A 22,729-nucleotide genomic window follows, 5' to 3' on the forward strand; every position below is an offset into this window, starting at 1 on the left:
ACATTTCTATGCCTACATCTCAATATACAGGTGAAATCATGAATGTCACCAAAGCCGGGTAGCAGAAGGGAATGCATCTCTATGCATTTATCTCAAGTACGCATGTCAAATGCAGTGCATCTCAATGATGAACTCATGTACTCACCCTCTCAGAGTACTCCATCTCACTGTCTTGTATTCTCACTCATCATGCTCAATACTCAGCACACTCAGTCACTCAGTACTGTACAGGGCATATCCAGCCCACATGCAAATAAAATAAACCAAGGTAGATCCAGCCCAAAGATGCAAATAAACCAGGGCAGCTCCAGCCCTATGAAAATGATTGCTAGCAATTGCGCTCACTGTAGGTGTGCAGACTGCGGAGGGGCCGATCCAGCCCACCGCTATAATAAGCCAAATCCTGGCATGAATCAATAAAGCTTGCTGCGGCGTGCAGTCCGATCCCATAAATATCACTCACAACATGCCATCGGCCTCACTCAGTCATCAATCTCTCCAGTCTCTCGGGCTCACAACACTCATGCTAAGCATTCTAAATCAATGATATGAGATATGGCAATATACAATAACAGAGACTGAGATATGATATGTAATGATGAATACGATTGAGTACATAACTGCAATTAAGCAAATAACTTATCAGCAAAGAACGACCATTGTGGGTCCCAATAGTACCAACATATAGCCTAAACATGATTTCTAGCATGAATTACAGCTCAAGTGCTCTAACACATAGAGTACAGTAAAAATATTTAGATAAAATAGCCACACAATTTCATGGAATCGACTAAATCATAATTTACACAGTGCACACCCACACGCCCATCACTGGCATGCACGTCACCTCAACATCAATCACATAATACTTAATTCGGGGTTTCATACCCTCAGCACCAAGTTTAGAAGTGTTATTTACTTCGATCAAGCCAAATCCAATACCGAGCAAGCCAAGCGATGCTCCAAAAATGCCATCTCGCATGTACCGACCTCTGAACGGCTCGAAACTAGCCAAAAGCAACTCAAATACATCAATTAACGCCAAAGGAAACAAACTCAATCGATAAAGATCGAATCTTTAATCAAAAGCCCAAAATCAACCCAAAAGTCTAACCCGGGCCCGCACCTCAGAACTCAACGAAACTTATAAAATCCGACAACCCATTAAATTACGAGTCCAGCCATCTCTTTACAATTCATAATCCAATTGCCAAAAACGAAGATAGCATCACGAAATATAATCAAAACCAAGTACAAAACACTTACCCCAATCTTTGTGATAAAATCGCCTAAAAAATCGCTTCATTCCGAGCCTCAAATCTCAAAATATGATAAAAGAACCAAAAATCTCAATTTTATAGCTTCTGCGCAGAAATTCCGCATATGCGGTCACACTATCGCATCTGCGACCCCCGTTTCCGCGGTAAAATTCTTCGCTTCTGCGAAATTAGCTAGACCCAGCTCACCTCGCACCTGCGGTAGAAAAATTCCGCTTCTGCACCTGCGCTCCAAATCGTCACTTCTGCGCACACGCAGGTGCGCCTCTTCCTCCGCATCTGCGATGATCTCCAGCCAAGCCTGTTTGCGCTCCTGCGACCAATTGTCCGCATTTGCGGACTCGCATCTACGTCAATTCTTCCGCAGATGCGGAAGCACCAGAACCAGCATACCTTCAGCAATGCAACATGAAACGAAAATGGTATGAATCTCGTCCGAAACTCACCCGGGCCACTCGGACCTACTCGTGGCCTCAAATCACACATAACAACATCGAAACGACGAATCGCACCTCAAATCAAACTTAAATGGACTTTCAACTTCCAAAACTCGCGCCGAAACATATCAAATCAACTCGGAATGAACTCAAATTTTGCACACAAGTCCCAAATGACATAACGAAACTATTCCAATTTCCGAAACCACAATCTGAACCCGATTTCATCAAAGTCAACTCCCGATCAAACTTATGAATTTTGCAAACCTTCAAATTTTTAACTTTCGTCAATTAGTGTCGAATCCTTCTAGAACTATCCAAATGCAAATCTGGGCATACGCCCAAGTCCAGAATCATCATCCGGACCTAACGGAGCCCTCAAAACTTCGTTCCGGGGTCAAATTCACAAAACTCAAACTTGGTCAATTCTTCCAACTTAAAGCTTCAACGATGAAATTCATTCTTCCAAATCAAACTCTAAATCACATGAAAACCAAAACCGACGATACACACCAGTCATAATACATCATACGGAGCTACTCATGCCCCCAAACTACCGAGCGAAGTGCAAATGCTCAAAACGACCGGTCAGGGTCATTACAAATATAGCTTATATATATTATTAGCAGACGCTAATAACATTGTGAAGATTAAAAATGCAAAAATCACTGAAAAGATAAATAACTAATTCGGTACACGAAACTGTCATTGTATAGAGAGAAATCGTAGCCAAAGCATCGTGAAGTAAAGCTTTATTTTAGTTTAGGATAGAGGGAGGGAGTTAGGGAGAGAGGAGGAGAAAGAGTATGAAGAGTATCCTTCCTCTTTTTTTCTTTTTAACTTTTTCACATAGTTTCCACATGTTTCTGGTGGATAAATGACCCCAAACAATTTTCAGAGAGAGGATGAGAGTCCATAACTTACTATAAGTATATAAGGTTGCTTCATCCGTTCATTCATTTAGTGGGTGATATGTATTAAATAGCCATGGCAGGACATTAGTTAACAAATGACCCAATGTGTTTCCGGAGGATGAGAGTCATTCTTTCTTCTTCACGCAATATACAAGTAAATTGCATCGCTTTTCTTCACGTAAAAATGCACATTTCATACACGAACTAAAAATAACAGCTTTGCTTAAACCTAGTCGATTAAGCTCGAAAGTTCAGTTAAAGAATTTTAATGATAATCAGTTAGCAAAAAGCGATGAAGACTGCTAAAAAGAAGGGACGACCAAAATGGGTCCCTTTTGCACATGCAATCTATATGCAAATGTTGATTCTTCCATCTAATATACATACAGAATAAAACATTGTATCTTTTCAAAGACATTTATATCAAATGCATCAATGCCAATATACCATGAACTTTCTCTCATACAAATGTAGCATTAGAACACAAAAACATGCTCACTTTCCACAATTGAACCCATGACAAACTGAGAGAACTATGATGAGGATCAAAGCAATCAGAATACCCAATACTATGAGTTTGACCTTCATGTTTTGCAGCCACATTTTTCTTCTGATTTGTGTCCCCGTATTCCGGAAATCCTGTGCCTGTTTCCAAACCAATCAAGTTCCTAAATTAGTAACTGTGGTGACTATACAGATAACCCAACCTTAGTTTTAAGGGAAAAGACTTGATGAAGAAACAGTCATGCTCCACTCCTGTGCCTCTGGCTCAGAAACTAGAAGTCAGATATTGGTACTAGTTGTAGCCACTTGCAACCAAATCAGAGTAGCTTTAGCTAAGAAATAACCTCAACTACAAAACAACTAACAGCATTTAACAAAGTTTCAAGTTGGTTCCATGACAAGGAAACTGTTTCATTTGACTATTTGAATCTAATTTTTCGTAGTGCTGCCTGAAAACTTTGCAAAAGTACACTGGCATATCCAAAAATTGTAATGTTAAACCCAAGTCAGATCCCAAAGAAGAAAAAGAAAATGATAACATAGAAACAAATGCCAATACATCAATAGCAAAGAACAAAAAGATAAAACATTAAAATAATGAGATTGGGAAACCTGATGGTGAAGGTTCTCTGTCTTATCGACAAGCAGCTCTATCTTTTCTCCACGATCAAGAACCTATATTTTTTTCAATTATTACGTAGAGAATCAGCTGTTGTGAACATCCTTGAATAGTGAGAAAATCGTACCACATAGAAGGAACATTGAGAACAGAGGGAATAGACTCATGAATAAACTTGAACAGAGAGAATGAAATACATAAAAAAGAAGATCAAGATTGAGAAGAGAAAGAATAGTAGTTGAGATCGGTCATTCTTAACATGGTATTATTTATTGTATCGTGAATTATATTCTTCCACCTGCAGAGTTCCTCTTATCCGTTTGACCTATCCTACGTAGAGTAATATCATTATGTGACGGCAAATATATATTCCAATAGAACAGTTTTATCAAAAAATTGATTTTCCAGTAGAACAGTTTTATCAAAAGTTGATTTTCCAATAGACATAAATAACTTAACTTCCCACTACTTTGAAATCTTCCATTTGTTTTTCGGTAGGCAAGTACATTGGACATATCTCTAACTCAAATATAATGAACCTCTCAAACTCATGCTTTCTGACATCCTGGTCATCAATTAGAATAATGTATCTGATTTCCAGGGAGTAAAAACTATTCCTCCATCCCACTTAACTTGATCCAATCTTGCTATATAAAAAATGATTGTCGGTTATTAAATCGGGTTGGAAAGAGATATACGGAAGATAATGGAGATGTGTGAAGAAATAGTAACCAGTTGAAAACATCAAGGAAAGATAGTAGAATAAAAGTTTAATTGTCGTAAATATGCAACTTTAGAAATGATATAGATTGCATGTGGGTATAATTTTTCTGGGAGGGACAAAAAAGGGAGCAAAATAAATATTTATCTGAGGGGAGGGGGAGGGGATTAACTAGACTACATCTTATGAACATTAACCATCAACCATCAACTTGTTGGGCTAAACTGCTCCAAAGACACTCTTAACACGGATTGATGCTATCCGATTTGATCCAAGTTCACCAAGTTTTTCACAATAGGCCTCACATCATTAAGAGTATCCCAATACATTCAACGTAACTTCTTTTTTTTCCTTATCGACTTCTAATGTGAAATTTTATTGGTACACCTAACAATTCACCCTGGAACCAAGTACTATATGGTCCATCACCAACATTCATGGGATTACCTAAACATTCATTGCATGCTACACACAGCATCGCAGTATATTTATCGTTACCAAGGCCAACATGCTTCTCCTTGTGTGTCTCCAGACTATGGATAATGGCAACTAGTCCATAGACGGACACAACAAGTAACTGGCTCTTTCTACGCAATCACTTTGTTGGACTTGTTTCTTTACTCTTCAAGGGCAACAGCATAGGAGAATTCTACCCTTTGTCATCTCCATGTCCAACCGAATCTTCGGCTTTGATACTTGTCTACTAAGAAGAGAAAACACTAAAACAATACTAAGAAAAGGGCACAACAGAATAAACACTCAGTCAAAGTCTTCCCAATCTATTTGAACCAAGAGGAACAAGCAAAACTATATGTCACGGGTTTGAGCAGTGAAAGCAGCCACTAATGCTTGTATTAGGGTAAGTTTGTCTACATCACACCCATTAGGGTGCGGCCCTTTCCTGCGTGAGATGCTTTGTGCACCAGGGTGCCCTTAGGAACAAGCAAAACTCAAACATGTGAACAGCAAGTATAATGAACAACAAAATGAATATGGAAAAGGTACAACAACCTATCGCACGAGAACCAATCGCACGGGACACCAAAAAATATGTGATAAAACTTATAACATCGAAAAGTACAAACCAACAAATCTCCTGTCCATGAAAAGTTCCACTATATCAATAAAGACTTACAAAATACTCCAAGATGGTCGACATCATACTCCAAGATGGTCAACATCAGTGCCAAACAAAAAGAAATAATAGCAATAACAAAACGGACCTCCAAACACAATCGACTGCTCAAAATTAGCAAATACGCTCAAGTGAAGAATGGGAAAAAATCAACAACTGGATCTAAGATACTCCCATCGAATATGTCAGCTTGATCCAACAGTGAATGAATCGAGAAACGCAATTACAAGCAAGTTGATTGCATGGAAATTCTGCAGCAAGAGAAGAAACTATTTTTCTACACTCTTTACTTGATCCAACGGTGAATGAATCGAGAAACGCAATTACAACCAAGCAGGGTTGTGAAAAGCGGTCGCTTCCTCGCTTAAAGCGAGAAGCGAAGTGAGGCGACCCTATGACCGCTTCTGCTATATGAAGCGACTCAGGTAGGTAAAAGCGTGCGTTTCCCACTAAAAAGCGAGAAACGCTGCAGCGAAGCGAGGCGACCGAAGCAAGCGCTCCTCTGTTTTAAACATACGACCAGCAGCAACAGGTATGTGATATCTTCTTCTTCTTCTTCTTTTTCTTTCACTGTTTCAGCATCCAAATAGCATTGAAATGCTGGCGAATTTTTTTTTCTCCTTCGGTTCTTTCTCAGTCTTCTCCTCTTCGTTGAAATGCTGCCCAGTTCTTCTTTCACTATTTTTATGCTGCCTAGTTTTTAACATAATGGTATATTTTAATATTCAAATGGTATATTTATTTATTTTTTATTTTTTTTAAAATTCCGCTTCACTTAAAAAAAGCGAGCGTTTCGCTTCTCGCTTTAAGCGAAATGGGAATTGTCGCTTTTCCTCGCTTCACGCTCTTCACAACACTGCAACCAAGTTGATTGCATGAAAATTCTGCCGCAAGAGAAGAAACTATTTGACTGTGCTCCTCTCAAAACGGCTGATCTTTTCAAATATCTCTCAAGAACAGACCTAAAGTTAGGCCTACGATTTAAAACACTAATGGTCCATAGATCCAAAACAATCTTTTAGACACATAGGAAGGGTAAAACTCAACAATTTTTCCCTCTCGAATATGTGGACGAACCGCCATTTTAATGATCGAATCACATGCTTCAAGCTTAACTTTTGGCAGAGGCATAGTCAACATGTCAAAACCATTGTCATCTGTGTGAATCTTCTAATATTCAAGCAATTTTAAATCCACGACATCTGTAATCCAATGGTATCTCACATTAATATGTTTAGGCCTACAATGAAGTGTAAAGTTCTTGTCAAAATTAATTGCACCTTGAATAAATTTACTTCGACTATCACAATAGAGCATACATCTTCCCCTTAGGCAAATCTTAGCTCCCCAAAAAAATCTCTTCATCAATAGTAATTCTTTGCAAGCCTCAACAACAGCAATAAGCTCTGTTTTTATAACATATATATGGCAATACATTTCTACAACCTTCTTCTAATACCAATTTGCTCGGCCAAATCAACCCAAAGATACTCTTGACATAATGAATTTTGAACTTTTTCTTTCCATGTTAATAAAAATATTGTTTTGGACAAAGACATCTTCTTTATGACCTACGTATGTTTTAAATCACTTTTAAAAGACCTAATTTTAGGTTTGATCTTAAGAGAGATATTTGAAAAGAAGAGCAATCGTTCTTTAGGTAAAAGAGTGGAGAAAGATAGTTTTCTCTTTGCTGCAAAATATTTGCACGACCAGTTCGAAACTGATTTCCAGCTTCATTTTACCATTGAATCGAGCTGAAATTTTTACTAACAACATGTACTTTGATTTGAATGGTGGAGATGGCGTTTTCGATGCCTGTAGTTGCAGATTTTGAGTTGCCAAACAATAGCTCAATTGTAGGTATTTTTTCTCGTTCCTGACTTGTTTTGCTATTGCTTCTCAGTGTTTGACACTGATGACTTATATTCTCCTGCCCTATCTAGTAAGAGCCTCTAAAGCTATGTTTGGCGTAATCAATATAATAGTTGGGCTCGGCTTTACTGAAGAAGAAGGGTGGTATTGTATGACCATTTTGGAGGACTTATATAACTCCTTTCTAATGTGGTAGAGTTTTTAATGGGCTAGAAGTCCTGTTGGTTTTTATTCTTCGCTTGAAGAGGTTTCCACATAAAAAAAATTCTCCTATTGATTGGTTATTTTGCCTTTTCCAAATTAATTGGTTGGTTATTTTGCCTTTCCAAATTTATTGATTGGTTATTTTGCCTATTCAAAATTTATTTCGTAGTTAATTATATTTGCTGCTCGTATCAGTTTTGAATTTGATTCATCCTCTTGAATCTTGATTCAAATAGATTAATAAAATTTTGACTGTGTTTATTCGCGGCAACCTTGTCCTGCATTGTTTTGGTGTTCTCTAACAGTTGTCTCCTGAATTCCAAAAAGAGTACTTGGGTTCTGCCAATAACTAAGAAGTGAAGCATTCCCGCCAAATTGGTATCAAAACTGATGGTTCGACGAGACAAGAATAGAGATGGAAGATAGTAGCTCTCATGTTACTTCCTGTTTAGAGCTAAGAAAAAGCCTACTTGAGTCACTGCATGGAACTGGTCGATTTGCTGCTCTTGCCCATCTGTGGGCCAGATTACTATCTTCGTCGATAGTTTTGAAAAATACAAGGAGAAGCATGTAAAATTTGATGGCCATAATTATACCTGGTTGGTAATTAGACAGGAGTACTTAGTTAAAAAGTGAGATTTTTGGTGTATGACCAAAGTCCTACGTTAGAAATTGATCATTTCTCGGCTAAGCAATAAACACATCTCTTTAGTTTTCACTCCTAAAAGCAAGTTCTTCTTAGCCAGACATCCCTTCTCGCTCATGTAACTTAACCTTCTATGTCATAATTCTGTCATGGGCTGCTTTCCATCATCGACCCATGACCCCTTGGACGCGCCCCGTGGCGTCCCGGCAAGCCTCCCAACGCCTAGCGCCACGGTCGGCCCCGTGGTCTCGGCAGCGCCAAGTGACAAGCGAGCAAGCGCCTCTGTCGCCCCACCGATAATCAATGCCAGCGCCCAGCGGCTGGCCAATGCCATCAGTGCCGCGCGCACCGACAATGCCGCGCGCACCAATCATCATGTTGCCATCAGCGCCGCACACCCAGACTGTGCCCCGCGCGCAGACCCAATGCCAAGCACCAGCGCCCCGCCGCTGGCAGATCCAAATAGTGCCGCGCGCGCGCCCACAGCAATGCGCGCGCAGACCCTGCTGCTCCAGACAAAGTTGCTGCCATCGGACTTGCTTCCATAGAAGACTAAGTCCTTTTCATTGTAATTATAGAGTAGTTTTACTTCATTCATTTTCAGTGTGCTTCTACAGCTTTCTTAGGTCAACTCATGTAACTTTGATTTATTTTTTTAAGCATTATTAAGGGGGACCAAAGCATTCAAACATTCAAGCATTCAAACAATTCTCTGTATTGGTGTCTCTCCCCCCCGACACCGCATAGCATCTTGTAATAGCTTTCATCATCATCATCAATACAATCATCAGCTTTCATCATCAGTTGCTCATTTTCCGCTGCTCAATTGAACACGACATTGGTTTTCCCGTACGGCACTGACAATCTAGTCTAGCGTACGGCGAGGACCTCAGTTGGCGCATAGCAACCGCACTGACATCGGTTGCTTAGCCTTACGTCGCCCTTCCAAAGAACATCAGGAAGGCGCCGCGTAACAGTTGGTATCAGAGCCTAGGCTCGACATCGGACGAGGGAACTCATTGGCATCATCATCACCATTTCTGACCATGGTGAATCATGGGGATCGGCTCACGACCCTAGAAGAGACGGTTGACGCATTACGGCCCATCGTGGATACGTTGCCTGATCTAAAAACCAGCCTAGTGCAAAGGTTGGACGACCTGGACCGCAGAATGCGGCAGGCCGAAAATGACATTGCAAACATCAGTCAAGACTCTGAGGAAGACCGACAAACGGCTGCCGTCGAGGCAACCAACATTCATGGCAAATTCGAGGACCTCCAACAGGAGCGTGCCGAGGATTTAGCCCATCGGGAACTAGAGGCAGACAGACTGACAGTCATGCAGCAAACCATAGACAACTTGACAGGCCAGCTCAATGTTGTCAATGCTGCACTACAAAGCCTGCTCAAAGGGGGCGAAAATCACATCAGGGGTGCCATGAACATTGGCCCCATTCCATAAAAGCTCAAAATTCCGGAGCCCAAGCCATACAACGGAGCCCGGGACGCTAAAGAAGTGGAAAACTTCATCTTCGACATCGAACAATACTTCGATGCCGTTAGACATTTGGAAGAATCCAAAAAGCTAGCAACTGCTGCCATGTATCTTCAAGGCGATGCAAAACTCTGGTGGCGAGTCAAATACGAAGCCATCAGGGCCGGTGAAGATACTCTCCAGACATGGGCAGAACTGAAGGCCGCCATACGCCTGCAGTTCTTCCCCGAAAATGTGGAATACAATGCACGAAGAAAGTTGCGTGAACTCCGCCACACCAGGTCGGTGCGGGACTACGTGCGTGAATTTTCCGCACTCATGCTAAACATACGGGATATGGGGGACAAAGACAAACTGTTCGCATTCATAGAAGGTTTGAAACCTCATGCTCGTATGGAACTGCAAAGACAGCGGGTAGATACCCTACCCAAGGCCATTCAAGCTGCTGAGTGCCTTGGGGATTATCAGTTGGAAACTCAGAAGGATAGGCCCCAGCTGCCTGTCCGAGGGGGATACAACGGGAGCCAACCTAGCAACGGTGGCCCCAACAGAAACGGGGGAGATCGAGGTGCATCCAAATCCAAGACTCCTACCTCAAGCAGTAACACTATTGCATCAGTCAACAACCATCAGGGGAGAAATCCCCCATCAGAATGCCGTCATTGCGGCGGGGAACATTGGAACAATCAATGCCCCAACATACAAGTCAATGCTCAACAAACTGTTGACGATGACGATACAGACACCGACGACCCAGACGGCACCGATCAAGTAGGTGCCTTCAAAGCATTTGTCGGCTCCATTCATGATACCTTGGCGGGAACCAGTACTGGCAACCCCAAGAAGAAGGCATTCCCAATCGACAAGAAAGGGAAAGGAAAGGCGGACGAGAGGCCTCCCACATCACAAAAGAGGACCTTAATGTTCGTTGACATGAAAGTAAATGGCAGACCTATTCGGGCATTGATAGACACGGGTGCTAGCCACAACTACCTGGCCTCAACTCAGGTGCAACGCCTCGGTCTAGCAGTGCAAAAATGCAAGGGTCGTGTCAAGGCTATCAACTCTCCATCTCAGCAAGTGAGTGGAATAGCCAAAGAAGCGCCAATCCAGCTTGGCCCATACAAGGGAATATTCGACCTACGCATAGCTATCATCGATGACTTCGAACTGATAGTAGGATTGGAATTCCTCAGGCAGACCAACACCATCCCGGTACCATATGCCAAACATGCTCCTAATGATGGGAGACAACGGGGCCAAACCCCACACCATACCGTGCATATCCAAGAAGATGGCCGCTGGAAACATCACGGCCATGCAGTTTAAGGAGGGAACCAACAGACCTGAACCCACAGTTCCGGCTGCCCTCAACATCATCAAACAGGCATCACATCATCGGGGCCCAACAGCTCATGGCGCCCCTCATTGTGTGAAGACTGGCCAAGCATTCCCAAAGGCCAAGTCGGATCACCCAGCAAAAGCGGGACTCTTGGAGCCGCTACCAGTCCCACAGAGACCTTGGGAAAGCATTTCCCTGAAGTTCATCACAGGGTTACCCAAGGTCGGAAATCATGCAACCATCATGGTGGTAGTGGATTTGTTTTCCAAGTATGCTACCTTCATCGCAGCCCCACAGAACATGTCGGCAGAAGCAATAGCTCGACTCTTCTTCTCCCATGTTGTCAAACATTGGGGTATGCCCAACAACATCATCAGTGACTGCGACCCACGCTTCACTAGCAAGTTTTGGACCCAACTCTTCAGTTGCCTCGGATCCAAATTGAGTTACAACTCAAACCATCATCATCATCAGCAAACACATGATCAAACAGACCGGTTCAATGACATGCTGGAGGAATATCTCCGCCAATTTGCTACCGGGTCACAAACTCATTGGGTGAAGCTTCTGGATGCTGCTCAGCTGTGTTTCAATTCCCAAAAGTGCGCCCATACAAACAAAAGCGCTTTTGAAATTGTTACCGGACAGCAACTGCTACTCCCACATAATGTGAATGCACCAATCATCCCATCATCTCATCGAGCTGCCAGTTTCTCCACAGAATGGGAACACACTTTGAAGATAGTGCGGAGCTATCTTATCAGGGCCCAAGACAGGGCAACGAGGCATGCCGAACAAAACCTTCACTTTGCCCAACATCAAGCAGGGGACAAAGTGATGGTAAGAACCCCGAGGCGGAACTTGTTTGCAAAGAGGACCCAAGATCCTCGCCTATTGCCAAACCTCATCGGGCCTTTCTCCATTGAAAGGCGCATCGGGAAATCCTCATACCAGCTGAACACACCAGCCTGGTGGAAAATCCATCCAGTCTTCCATGTCATCCGCCTCGAGCCAGTTCAGAAATGCATGGAAGATCATTCAGAAAGACATCTCACAGCACCGAGGGGAACAGACCTCCCAGCCGTCAAGAGCCTGACCAATCATCATCATCCTGCAGGTAAGGCTCCGAGGACGTCGCCAACTCAGGTGGGGGAGAATGTCATGGGCTGCTTTCCATCATCGACCCATGACCCCTTGGACGCGTCCCGTGGCGTCCCGGCAAGCCTCCCAACGCCTAGCGCCACGGTCGGCCCCGTGGTCTCGGCAGCGCCAAGTGACAAGCGAGCAAGCGCCTCTGTCGCCCCACCGATAATCAATGCCAGCGCCCAGCGGCTGGCCAATGCCATCAGTGCCGCACGCACCGACAATGCCGCGCGCACCAATCATCATGTTGCCATCAGCGCCGCACACCCAGACTGTGCCCCGCGCGCAGACCCAATGCCAAGCACCAGCGCCCCGCCGCTGGCAGATCCAAATAGTGCCGCGCGCGCGCCCACAGCAATGCGCGCGCAGACCCTGCTGCTCCAGACAAAGTTGCTGCCATCGGACTTGCTTCCATAGAAGACTAAGTCCTTTTCATTGTAATTATAGAGTAGTTTTACTTCATTCATTTTCAGTGTGCTTCTACAGCTTTCTTAGGTCAACTCATGTAACTTTGATTTATTTTTTTTAAGCATTATTAAGGGGGACCAAAGCATTCAAACATTCAAGCATTCAAACAATTCTCTGTATTGGTGTCTCTCCCCCCGACACCGCATAGCATCTTGTAATAGCTTTCATCATCATCATCAATACAATCATCAGCTTTCATCATCAGTTGCTCATTTTCCGCTGCTCAATTGAACACGACATTGGTTTTCCCGTACGGCACTGACAATCTAGTCTAGCGTACGGCGAGGACCTCAGTTGGCGCATAGCAACCGCACTGACATCGGTTGCTTAGCCTTACGTCGCCCTTCCAAGGAACATCAGGATGGCGCCGCGTAACATCTCTTTAGTTTTCACTCCTAAAAGCAAGTTCTTCTTAGCCAGACATCCCTTCTCGCTCATGTAACTTAACCTTCTATGTCATAATTCTCACGATGCATCACTCTCCAGAACATTCACCAAGCCACTACAAAAAGAACCCTACATCATGTAGGGATTTGACGATTTGTTACCTTAGATCAGAACTAGTAAACCTTTGTTGAATTTTTACTACCACCACATAAAATATTACAACCATCAACGTCAAGCTTTCCTGTCTGGAGCAAGGTTGACATTTTTAAGAACCAGCCTTGAACTATTATTAGTCTCAAAGCAAAATTTGTCGTGCCAATTGCCTTAATTACACCAACATTACCTATTGTCAATACTTCAAAATCACTTGGTGCATAAAGTGAGAAGAATTTCTTCCTCGTCGTGACATGGTACGAAGAACCAGCATCTGCCACCCGATTGGCTTACACCAAACTACATAAATACTCCCTCCGCTTCTAAATGTTTATCTTAATTTGAATTGGCACAAAGTTTAATAAAAGGAGGAAGATTTCTGAAACTCGTGGTCTTAAATATGCCATAACATTTGCGTGGTTATAAAAATTTTGAAACTTATGGTCTTAAACAAGCCATAGCATTTGTGTGGCTATAAAAACTTTCCATTAACGAAATATAGGAATGTGTCAATCTTTTTGAAATGAACTAATAGAAAATAGTGCCAACCTTTTTGGAACAGAGGGAATAATATTTTCATCATATGCAAAACTAAGATCAGCTTTAACAACAGTAGATATACGATTCATCGCCGCCATCTTTTTATTCTTGTTTCATCTTATCTTTTAGCTTTAAAAAGAACTCCTTGATATGCTTTGCCTTTTCTTTTTTCTGATTATATGTAAGATTCTTGTACTCGGACCTCCACATGCTTCTACTTTTATCATTTTGACTTTTGAATTTGCTTCTTCCTCAGTATTCAATAACCAAACGTCTGATTGTTAAAGTAATGAAGATGAGGCCGGAGATTTCTCCTCAATTCCTTTTTTAATGACGGTGGCGTTCCGGGCATTTACGCGCACTTCGACAATTCACACTTGGTACCTTTCACCAACCTAGGTACCAAGTAACTCTCACTACCAAGGCTTAAAAAGATGGGAGAAAATCGCCTAGTGTTTTTTGTCTTTGCTAGGATTTAAACCCTCGTCCACATGGTTTACAACCATTTGCTTAACCACTAGTTCGCACTTTTGGATGCACTTTCTCCTCAGTTCCTTATCTAAATGGTCACCACACCACTGGGCGCTGAATTGGCCAAAGAAACAAGGAAATTTTTTCAAGAATCTAGTAAAGTATTAAGAAGACAAAGTCTCTTATCTCATCATCAAACTTAAACACATTCCATACAATTGATCAAGAGTATCCTACACCTTATATGTAATTCTTTTGTCAACTTCCAACGAGACTTTATTTGGACACCCAACACAAATAATAGATAAATGATGTTAAGAGGCACCATTAATTGTCACAAGACTTCCTCGTCTCTCTCAAAACCAAGGAAATTTACAAACTGGCCAAGAGAAACTATTTCCAAGTGCAATCCAACGTAACTAATCATACCCCATATATTGAGTTGTTAGAGCTATTCAAACAGATGAAAGGGAAGATGTCGAACCTTATCTTTAATATCTTTTCCTCTATTATTATTTTTTTCTATTCCCCTCTCTGTTAATTTGGGGGAAAAAGGTCTTCCCTATAACCTATCTCCCCATTTTTTGCAGGTCAGGTAAATATAAAAATGAAAAACTGTACATAAAAGCTTCAGTAGAGCTAAAAGGTCCACCTCTTGTTCACTATACAGCTCAAAAGCAAGTATTCTCAGGCTGATCCAGTTAAAACTAAAAATTAGGTTTCTTACTCCATCATAGAAGTATACACCTAAAAGGAACCTCAGCAAATACAATGTCCCATTGATTGCATGGATGATTTTTTTGTATTAGTAGGAATAACAAAACAAAAAGAACTGGCAGTCAATGTCAGACTTCTATTTCAGTAAATATCTCAGCTAGGCATTAGAAGACACCCGTACCTTCTCAATGTTTTCCATCATAACACCCTTAACTTCCGAAACCTGGGCTTTCACCTTGGCTAGTTTACTTATCTCCTCAGGATGGTCAGCGCAATAGTGCATATGCTCCTTTAATTTAGGTCTGTGCAAAAAAAAAAAGAAATATCATACCTAACTGAAACTGTCACTATATATCACTAAAGTAAATATTTAAATTCAAAATACCCGAATTCCTTGTTAAGGCTATTAGGAGTAGCAGTTGCAGCCTTCCCACCACCATATTTTGACACAAAGTCATCCTTAACACGCTCCAGAAAGGCAATTGGAACTTGTCTTCCAACAGACTCTTCAGCAACCACACAGTATGCTGTAAGACGAAACATAAACTTACAGAGGTAAGCACACTAATCAGCTAGCTGCTGACATAGGGTATGCTTTAAAAGTGAAAAAGAAAAGCAGAATAATAAGCAACTCTAAAGAATAATACTCAGATTCTTCTTGCAATATATGTTCCAACTTTCAAATGGGAAATAGCAAGATGCAGTAGCTCTTAAAATTGAAATTACATAAACCACGTTCAATCAGCAGAACATTAAAAGGTGAAAGTCATGCTTCTCTTGCAACTTATTTATTCACAAAAAGAAAAAGAGAAAAGGTGAGAAGTCATTTTGATGCATCTCGAAACCTTCTCTCAAATGCACACTTAATTCTTTTACTTTGAAAGTCCTTTTTTCATTTGCTAAGAAGTAAACAAATCTTCATTAGTTCCACATCACCGCCTAAAAGAAGCTAATTAAGATTGTAAACTTTGTCTGAAAATCAGGAAATACAACCACCTTCTGAATTTCCCTCTGACATCATCTCAGAGTGGTAGGAAATAGTATGTGGATGATAGAAAAAGAAACCAATGATATCACGTAGAACTAGATGTATTGGGAGGGTAATGGAAAATTGAAGAAACTTGACAATCACAACTCATCTTTTACTCCATCCAATAACATAAAACAAGATAATTTTGACGGAAACATATTTAAATGGGAAAAGGAAACGCGATCCATTTTAATTTTGTTAGTAGTATTAAACCCAGATAAAAGAAAAAGATTGCGGAAAATTGAAAACAAGTACAGAAATAGTCTAACATGATGAATTATCTAAACATTGAAATTGTTGTGAGATGTCTGTGTGCGCACATGCAACATCAGCAGCAAGGTATAGCCTTAAATGAGCAAGGGAGTTCATCATAACACTACATGAATGAGAGTGAGTTAAAGAAAAAGGGTTCTCACACAATGAATGGGTGTAAATTACTTATTCGATGTAATGCTAGGCCGGAAAGGGTTCCCACAATCATTTGGCATGTGGGAGTAAGCAGTAAGGAAGTTTGCCTAAGAGAGACAAATTCAAACAGATAATTAGAACATGAGCTCACTGATCGAAAAATCAATAGAATTACTCGCTCCGTTTCAACTTATGTGAACCTATTTGACTTGCGCGAGTTTAAGAAACAAAGGAAGACTTTCTAAACTTGTGGCCTTAAAATGTCATTACATTAGTGTGGTTATAAGACTTTTAAAACTTGTGGTCTTAACCATGTCATATCATTAGTGTGGCTATAAAAGCTTATCATTAAGAGTAAAATCCAATTTTTAAGTTATATTGTTTCCAAATTTAGTAAGAGGTTATTCTTTTTTGGACGGATTATAAAGAAAATAAGGTCATATAAACTAGAATAGAGGGAGTAACAGATAATTTAAAGAGAGCATGGGTTGATATTGCCCATCTACAAGAGACATAGTGAATAAGGGAAAAACTAGAGATACTGGCAACATGAGATATATATATTGTGGTAATGTGGAGTAGATAAAAGCAAGAACGGGCAAGACATAGTACTAGTAGATCTAGAATAAGGATAAAATTGTTGAAGTAAAGAGGATTGGTGATAAAATTCTCTCATTAAGACTAGTAATGCAAGAAAGAAGACAATCAACACCATTAATGTCTATAGGCTCTATACGTCACAAATAGGATGAGATAAGAAAATTTAAAACTAAAAATTTTGAAAGGTATAGATACTTTGATCCAGAAGGTCCAAAATGAACAACAAATCTTTGTTGGGAGAAATTTCGAAAGACATTTGGGCAGATGTACTGTTGATCTCGATCAAATACATTGGATATGGTTATAGTACCAGGAATGAAGAAAGAAAGATTATTGTAGTCTGTAGAGTTTTCCTTAACATACAATTTCGTTTTAGCTAACACCTACTCTGGAAAAGGGAATCACACTTGATCCAATTTTTAGCACAAAGACTGACTGGGCAACAGATAAGGAACGGAAGGTCATGACACCGAGAAGATTTAACCTTCCAACATAGGCTAGTGGTCCTCAATGAATGACAGAGTTGAGCCAAAAAGAGAATGGTTAAACCAACAATTCAGTGGTTTAAACTAAAAGGTAAAAACCATAAATAGCATATAGTTATCAGAGAATAGGACTTAGAAGCTATCAAGCTAATGCAGAAAAAACTTTTTGGAAGGAAATAATAAGTTGCATTAACAAAGTAGTACTTGAAGTTTTAGGTGTGTCTAAAAGCTTAGGACATCAACTATAGGAACCGTGGAGGCGAGATAAGGAGGCTTCATGGTGGTGGTATAAGAGGGTGCTACTAGAGAAAAAAGAGAACGACATAAAAAGTTGCCAAAAGCCTTTAAACAGCATAAGAAAATAAAGAGCTAAGCAGGCCATAAACAAGGGCCAAGTGAAGCCTTGAACGGCGTGTATCAAAAGTTAGGCATGTAGACAGAGGAGAAAGACCGGTACATATGCTTGAGAGAGAAGAGAGGTAATACCTAAACCAAGTTAAGAATAATAAAAATGATTCCCAGAAAGTTTTGAAAGAAGAGAGTAGATCAAACATAGATGGATACTTTACAATTAACTGCTCATCAAAATAACGAAGATAACTTTAGAGATCTACAAACATTCATAACATGCTACAATCATAGAATTAAGTTTAACAAAGTAAAGGATGCCACGAAAAACATAAGAATTAGAAATGCTTGTGGTAACGTTGGATTCCTACAGAGGTTTGGAAATGCCTTGGTTAGGTTGGTATGGCTAAGCAAGCTACTGAATGTTATACTAAGGAGCGGAGATGCCAAATGAGTGAAGAGTACATTGCTTCAACTTATAAGAGCAATGCAGATATTCAATGTTATGCGAAATTGAGAACTATTGCAGTATTAAATTTATGAGCCATGTGATAAAACTTTGAGAAAGAGTGATAGAACATAAACTTAGCGACATTAAATTAAGGGAAGAGAATAGAAGCTATTGTAACGACCCGGCCGGTCGTTTTGAGTATTTCAGCCCCGTTTCCCCCATTTGATGCTTTACATATGTGTATTTGTGGTTACGTAACTTGCCGGGATGGTTGGTTTGGTTACGGAGAGGTTTTAGAGTGAATTGGTACACTTAGTCCCAAGGTTGGAGGCTTAAATTGTAAGAGTTGACCAGAGTTTGACTTTTGTGTAGACGACTCCGGAATGGAGTTTTGATGGTTCCAATAGCTTCGTACGGTGATTTTGGACTTAGACGGATGTCCAGATGTGGATTTGGGGGTCCGTAGGTTGATTTAGTGTTTTTTGGTGAAAGTTGGAAAGTTGAAGGTTTGGAACGTTGATAGATTTGACCGAGAGTTAACTTTGATGATATCGGGTTCGGATTTTGGTTCCGGGAGTTGGAATAGGTCCATTATGTCATTTAGGACTTGCATGCAAAATTTGAGGTCATTCTGAGTTGTTTAGGCTTGTTCGGCATAAGTTTTGAATTTGGAAGTTGGATTAGTTCCTTAGACTTTAATTGAGGTGCGATTCGTGGTTTTGATGTTGTTTGGTGTGATTTGATGCCTCAAATAGATCCGTGTTATGTTTTGGGGATTGGTTGGTGTGATTGGACGGGGTCCCGGGGGCCTCGGTTGTGTTTCAGACGGGTTTCGGACCATTTCTTCATGTTTTGGAACTGCTGATTCTGAGTTATGGTTTCCTTCTTCGCGAAGGGTCTTTTGATGGCAGATGAGTTTGTTCTTCGCGTTCACGAAGAGGTGATCACGTTCGCGAAGCTTGGGAAGGTTGTGGCTTCGCGATCGCGTGTTTGGTGTCGCGTTCGCGTATAAGGGAGGCATGTTGGGGCGTCAGGCATTTTAGCCTTCGAGATCGCGGGAGGAGGACCGCGTTCGTGTAGGCTCAGGGCTGTTGTGCATCGCATTCGCGACCGGTGCCTCGCGTTCGCGTAGGCCTAACATCGTTGGTTGTGCTTCACGATCGCGGAGGGTATGCCTGGGCAGACCATAAGTACTCTATTTTCGAGGGTTTTAGTCATTTTTAACATATTTTGAGTTGTGGAGCTCGGATTTGTACGATTTTGGAGGGGATATTTCACTATTTGGATTGGGGTAAGTGTTTTTTACTCGGATTTGTTCATTATTCGTGATTCCAACCTTGATTTTAGCATTTAATTGGTGAATTACAGTGAGGAAATTGGGGATTTTAATAAAAACTTTCCTAAAGTATAAATTGATCATTTGAGGGTCGATTTGAGGTCGGATTTGGATGAAAGACATATAATTAGACTCGTATCGAATGGGTGTTCGGAATTTGTGAGTTTAGTCGGGTTCCGAGGTGCGGGCCCGGGGTTGACTTTTTGGGTTAACTTTTTGATTTTGGTTAAAGATCTTAGCTTTATCATTTGGAATCGTTTTCTATGGCTTTTATTGATGATATTAAGTTATTTTGGCTAGATTCGGACCGTCCGGGGGTTGATTCACACGGGAAGGGCTTATTAGAGGATTGATTTGACTTGCTTGAAGTAAGTATCTTACCTAAACTTGGTTGAGGCTTTAGTTGCCTGAGTTATTTGTGATAGCTACGTGCTATGGGTGGCGCACATGTGTGGGGTTGAGCCCATTTGCGTGCACCGGATTAATTATTCATGCTCGGAGTAGTGTTTAGGCTATGATATGCCTTGAATTGATTGTTAAGCTTCATGCTATGATGGTTCTTATACTTGTACCCCCGTTGTGAACTAATTGTACCATGTTTGAGGTCGCATAGAGGTTAATCTCCTGAATGAACCTGATAATTGCTACTTTTGTGATGTATTACTTGATTTGAGCTATGATCGCACACTTTGCACATGCATACACTTTAGCATGTCACTTATACCAGTCCAGGAGTATGAAATTGGTGTTCATTGATCATGTACATGTATTCTTGTATACCTGCCTTCTTTGTGATATGGCTTGGACTAGTAGCACGTGACCACGCTATGCGGATTGTGTTATTGAGCATGTGACCACTCCGAGCGGATTGTGTTATTGAGCCAAGACCACGCCGGGCGGGTTGTGATATTGAGCATGTGACCACGCCGGGCGGATCCGTGATATTGATCATGTGACCACGCCGGGCGGATTGTGATAATAAGCATGGCCACGACTGGCGATTATGATTATTGCACGTGACTACGCGTGCAGCGTGTGAAAATGGATCCATCCCCCTAGGGTCACCCTCACATGTGCCTTCTTGATGGTGTACACGCGATTTGAGGAAAACTGATCCAGGTGTTGGGCCGAGCCATCAGTAGCTGAGACTTGTTGCGGAATTAGCTTTGGAGATATGAGGTAGAACTGCATCTCGACCACAGTCTTGGCGTCTCTTTTCATTTGGTATTGTTGTCTTTTATTCATACAGTATTGTTATTGGCATTTCAGACTTGTATTCCCGTTTTAGAGCTCACGATTCTGTATTTACCAGTTCTGGGGGATTTATCATATATTGGCGTTGTTATGTTATATTGAGACTCTAGACTTGTATCATTTTTGTCTTTTTTTTATTATGATTCGTTACTGTTATGTTCGGCTTGCCTAGCAAGTTCTTTAGGCTCCATCACGACCGGTTGTCGTGTGACAACTATATTTTTGCTAAAAGGCTGCGAATATTTAAAGTGAGAAAAAAGAAGGATCTCCACGTGATATTCATTTACCTAAAGAAAGAATATCATAAAGAACCAAAAAGAGCACTTCAAATAAGTGCTTAAGATGAATTCATATCAAATATATAAATGCCATAAAGTATTTGTACAAAGCGGCAGTCACAAGTATGAGAATAATGGGAAGAGATACACAGGAGTTTCCAGTGATTGCGGGTTTAGAATCTGCTCATACTTGTGTAGCTTAGTTATGAACAAACTAATTAATAGCATACACGATAGAAATTTGATTATGAATTTTTCAGCCAACAGAAAAATACCCATAGAGAGAAAAGAAAAGAAGCAAGAACGTTATTCCTTTAATCTATCATTTCATCTAACGATCTCAACTCATCACAAAACTTTACAATGACATCAAAAGTAAAATAACGAGTTCATATTAATAAAACTATAAATACAACTTTTAGACAAGAGGAACATGTGGACTGCAAACAATTTACAGACAAAAGCCCGCCTCCCAAGCCACTTCTTCTTTAATATTCTAAATAAATATCACCTAAACACGAAATAAACATTTAAGAAAACAATCAAGGAGATTCTATATCTATCACCACATAAACACATAGAGAAACTGGAAGTTAAACTTAAGTTAAACCCAACAATCAAAATGCGTTTATTAATTTAATAATCTCTTGACATCTCCAATCAGAAGATCATAAACACGAATCAACCGCCAAATCTAATAATTTTTTTTTTAATGACGGTGGTGTCAAGGCTGGCTTGTGCGCCCCTAGACTATTCTCAAAGGCGGATCCAGGATTTTAAATTTATGGGTTCTAGACCACAACAATTTTTGCTTACTAGGTACTGGATAGATTATTATGCATATTAAGTGAATTTTAATACAGATACAGAGTTTGAACTAATGCTACTAGTTTTGTTGAACCTGTAAGTTTAACTATAGATCTGGCCCTGGCCCGGACTATCCTCAGCAAAACAGATATTTCAATTAAAAACAAAAACTGCGACTAGCAAGTACTTTCTTCGATCCATTTAATTTAAACTAAATTCACAGCAAAGATCAATGGAAACTACTGATATTCTACAATAAAAGAAATGTTTAAGAGACTCACTGAAGCCATTATCGACGAGGTAATTGAAGGTATGGCCATCACAGTTATAAGTGAACTTGTTATTGGAAGCAGGAAGTTTCTGTAAGCACTGAAAGGCTATGGAGTTAAAGTTGCCGCTGAAATCAGTATATTCAGCCAATAATACGTTGCCACGTGCCACAAATGCGTAGATCAGCGCCTTCTGCTGCCCCATTTGGATGTTTTCCGATTAGATTTTCAGCGTCGGTGATCTGAATTTGCTGGGGGTTTTTTATAGTGGATTTGCTTTTTTGCTTCGAAACTACATAAAGTTGAATTCAAAAGGAACAGTGTATATTATAATCTTCTTGTATATGGAGAGAGAGAAAGTACAGTACATTTTAGGGAGAGAAGGTTTGAATCTATGGTGACAAAGGATGACTC

General features: G+C 40.7%; 1 protein-coding gene across 1 annotated transcript; it reads right to left on the minus strand.

Moving 5' to 3' along the window:
- Nucleotides 1–2,931: 2,931 nt before the first annotated feature.
- LOC107768986 (vesicle-associated membrane protein 721) lies at nt 2,932–22,729 on the minus strand. Its single transcript, XM_016588159.2, has 5 exons — nt 22,328–22,729; nt 15,435–15,576; nt 15,231–15,351; nt 3,745–3,807; nt 2,932–3,273 (listed from the first exon to the last, which is right to left on the minus strand). Exons 1-5 carry the CDS (start codon nt 22,518–22,520, stop codon nt 3,124–3,126), a joined length of 669 nt encoding a protein of 222 aa, XP_016443645.2. The 5' UTR covers nt 22,521–22,729; the 3' UTR covers nt 2,932–3,123.

The sequence above is a fragment of the Nicotiana tabacum genome, chromosome 17, assembly GCF_000715075.1.
Source record: "Nicotiana tabacum cultivar K326 chromosome 17, ASM71507v2, whole genome shotgun sequence".
NCBI classification, from domain to species: Eukaryota; Viridiplantae; Streptophyta; class Magnoliopsida; order Solanales; family Solanaceae; genus Nicotiana; species Nicotiana tabacum.

Excerpts from the sequence above, each read along its gene's own strand:
- LOC107768986 (XM_016588159.2), bottom strand. The coding sequence starts at position 22,520 with ATGGGGCAGCAGAAGGCGCTGATCTACGCATTTGTGGCACGTGGCAAC. Across the intron at positions 3,808-15,230 it reads TGATGGAAAACATTGAGAAG|GTTCTTGATCGTGGAGAAAA; the intron begins GTACGGGTGTCT and ends AAAAAAATATAG. Across the intron at positions 3,274-3,744 it reads CAGAGAACCTTCACCATCAG|GCACAGGATTTCCGGAATAC; the intron begins GTTTCCCAATCT and ends GTTTGGAAACAG.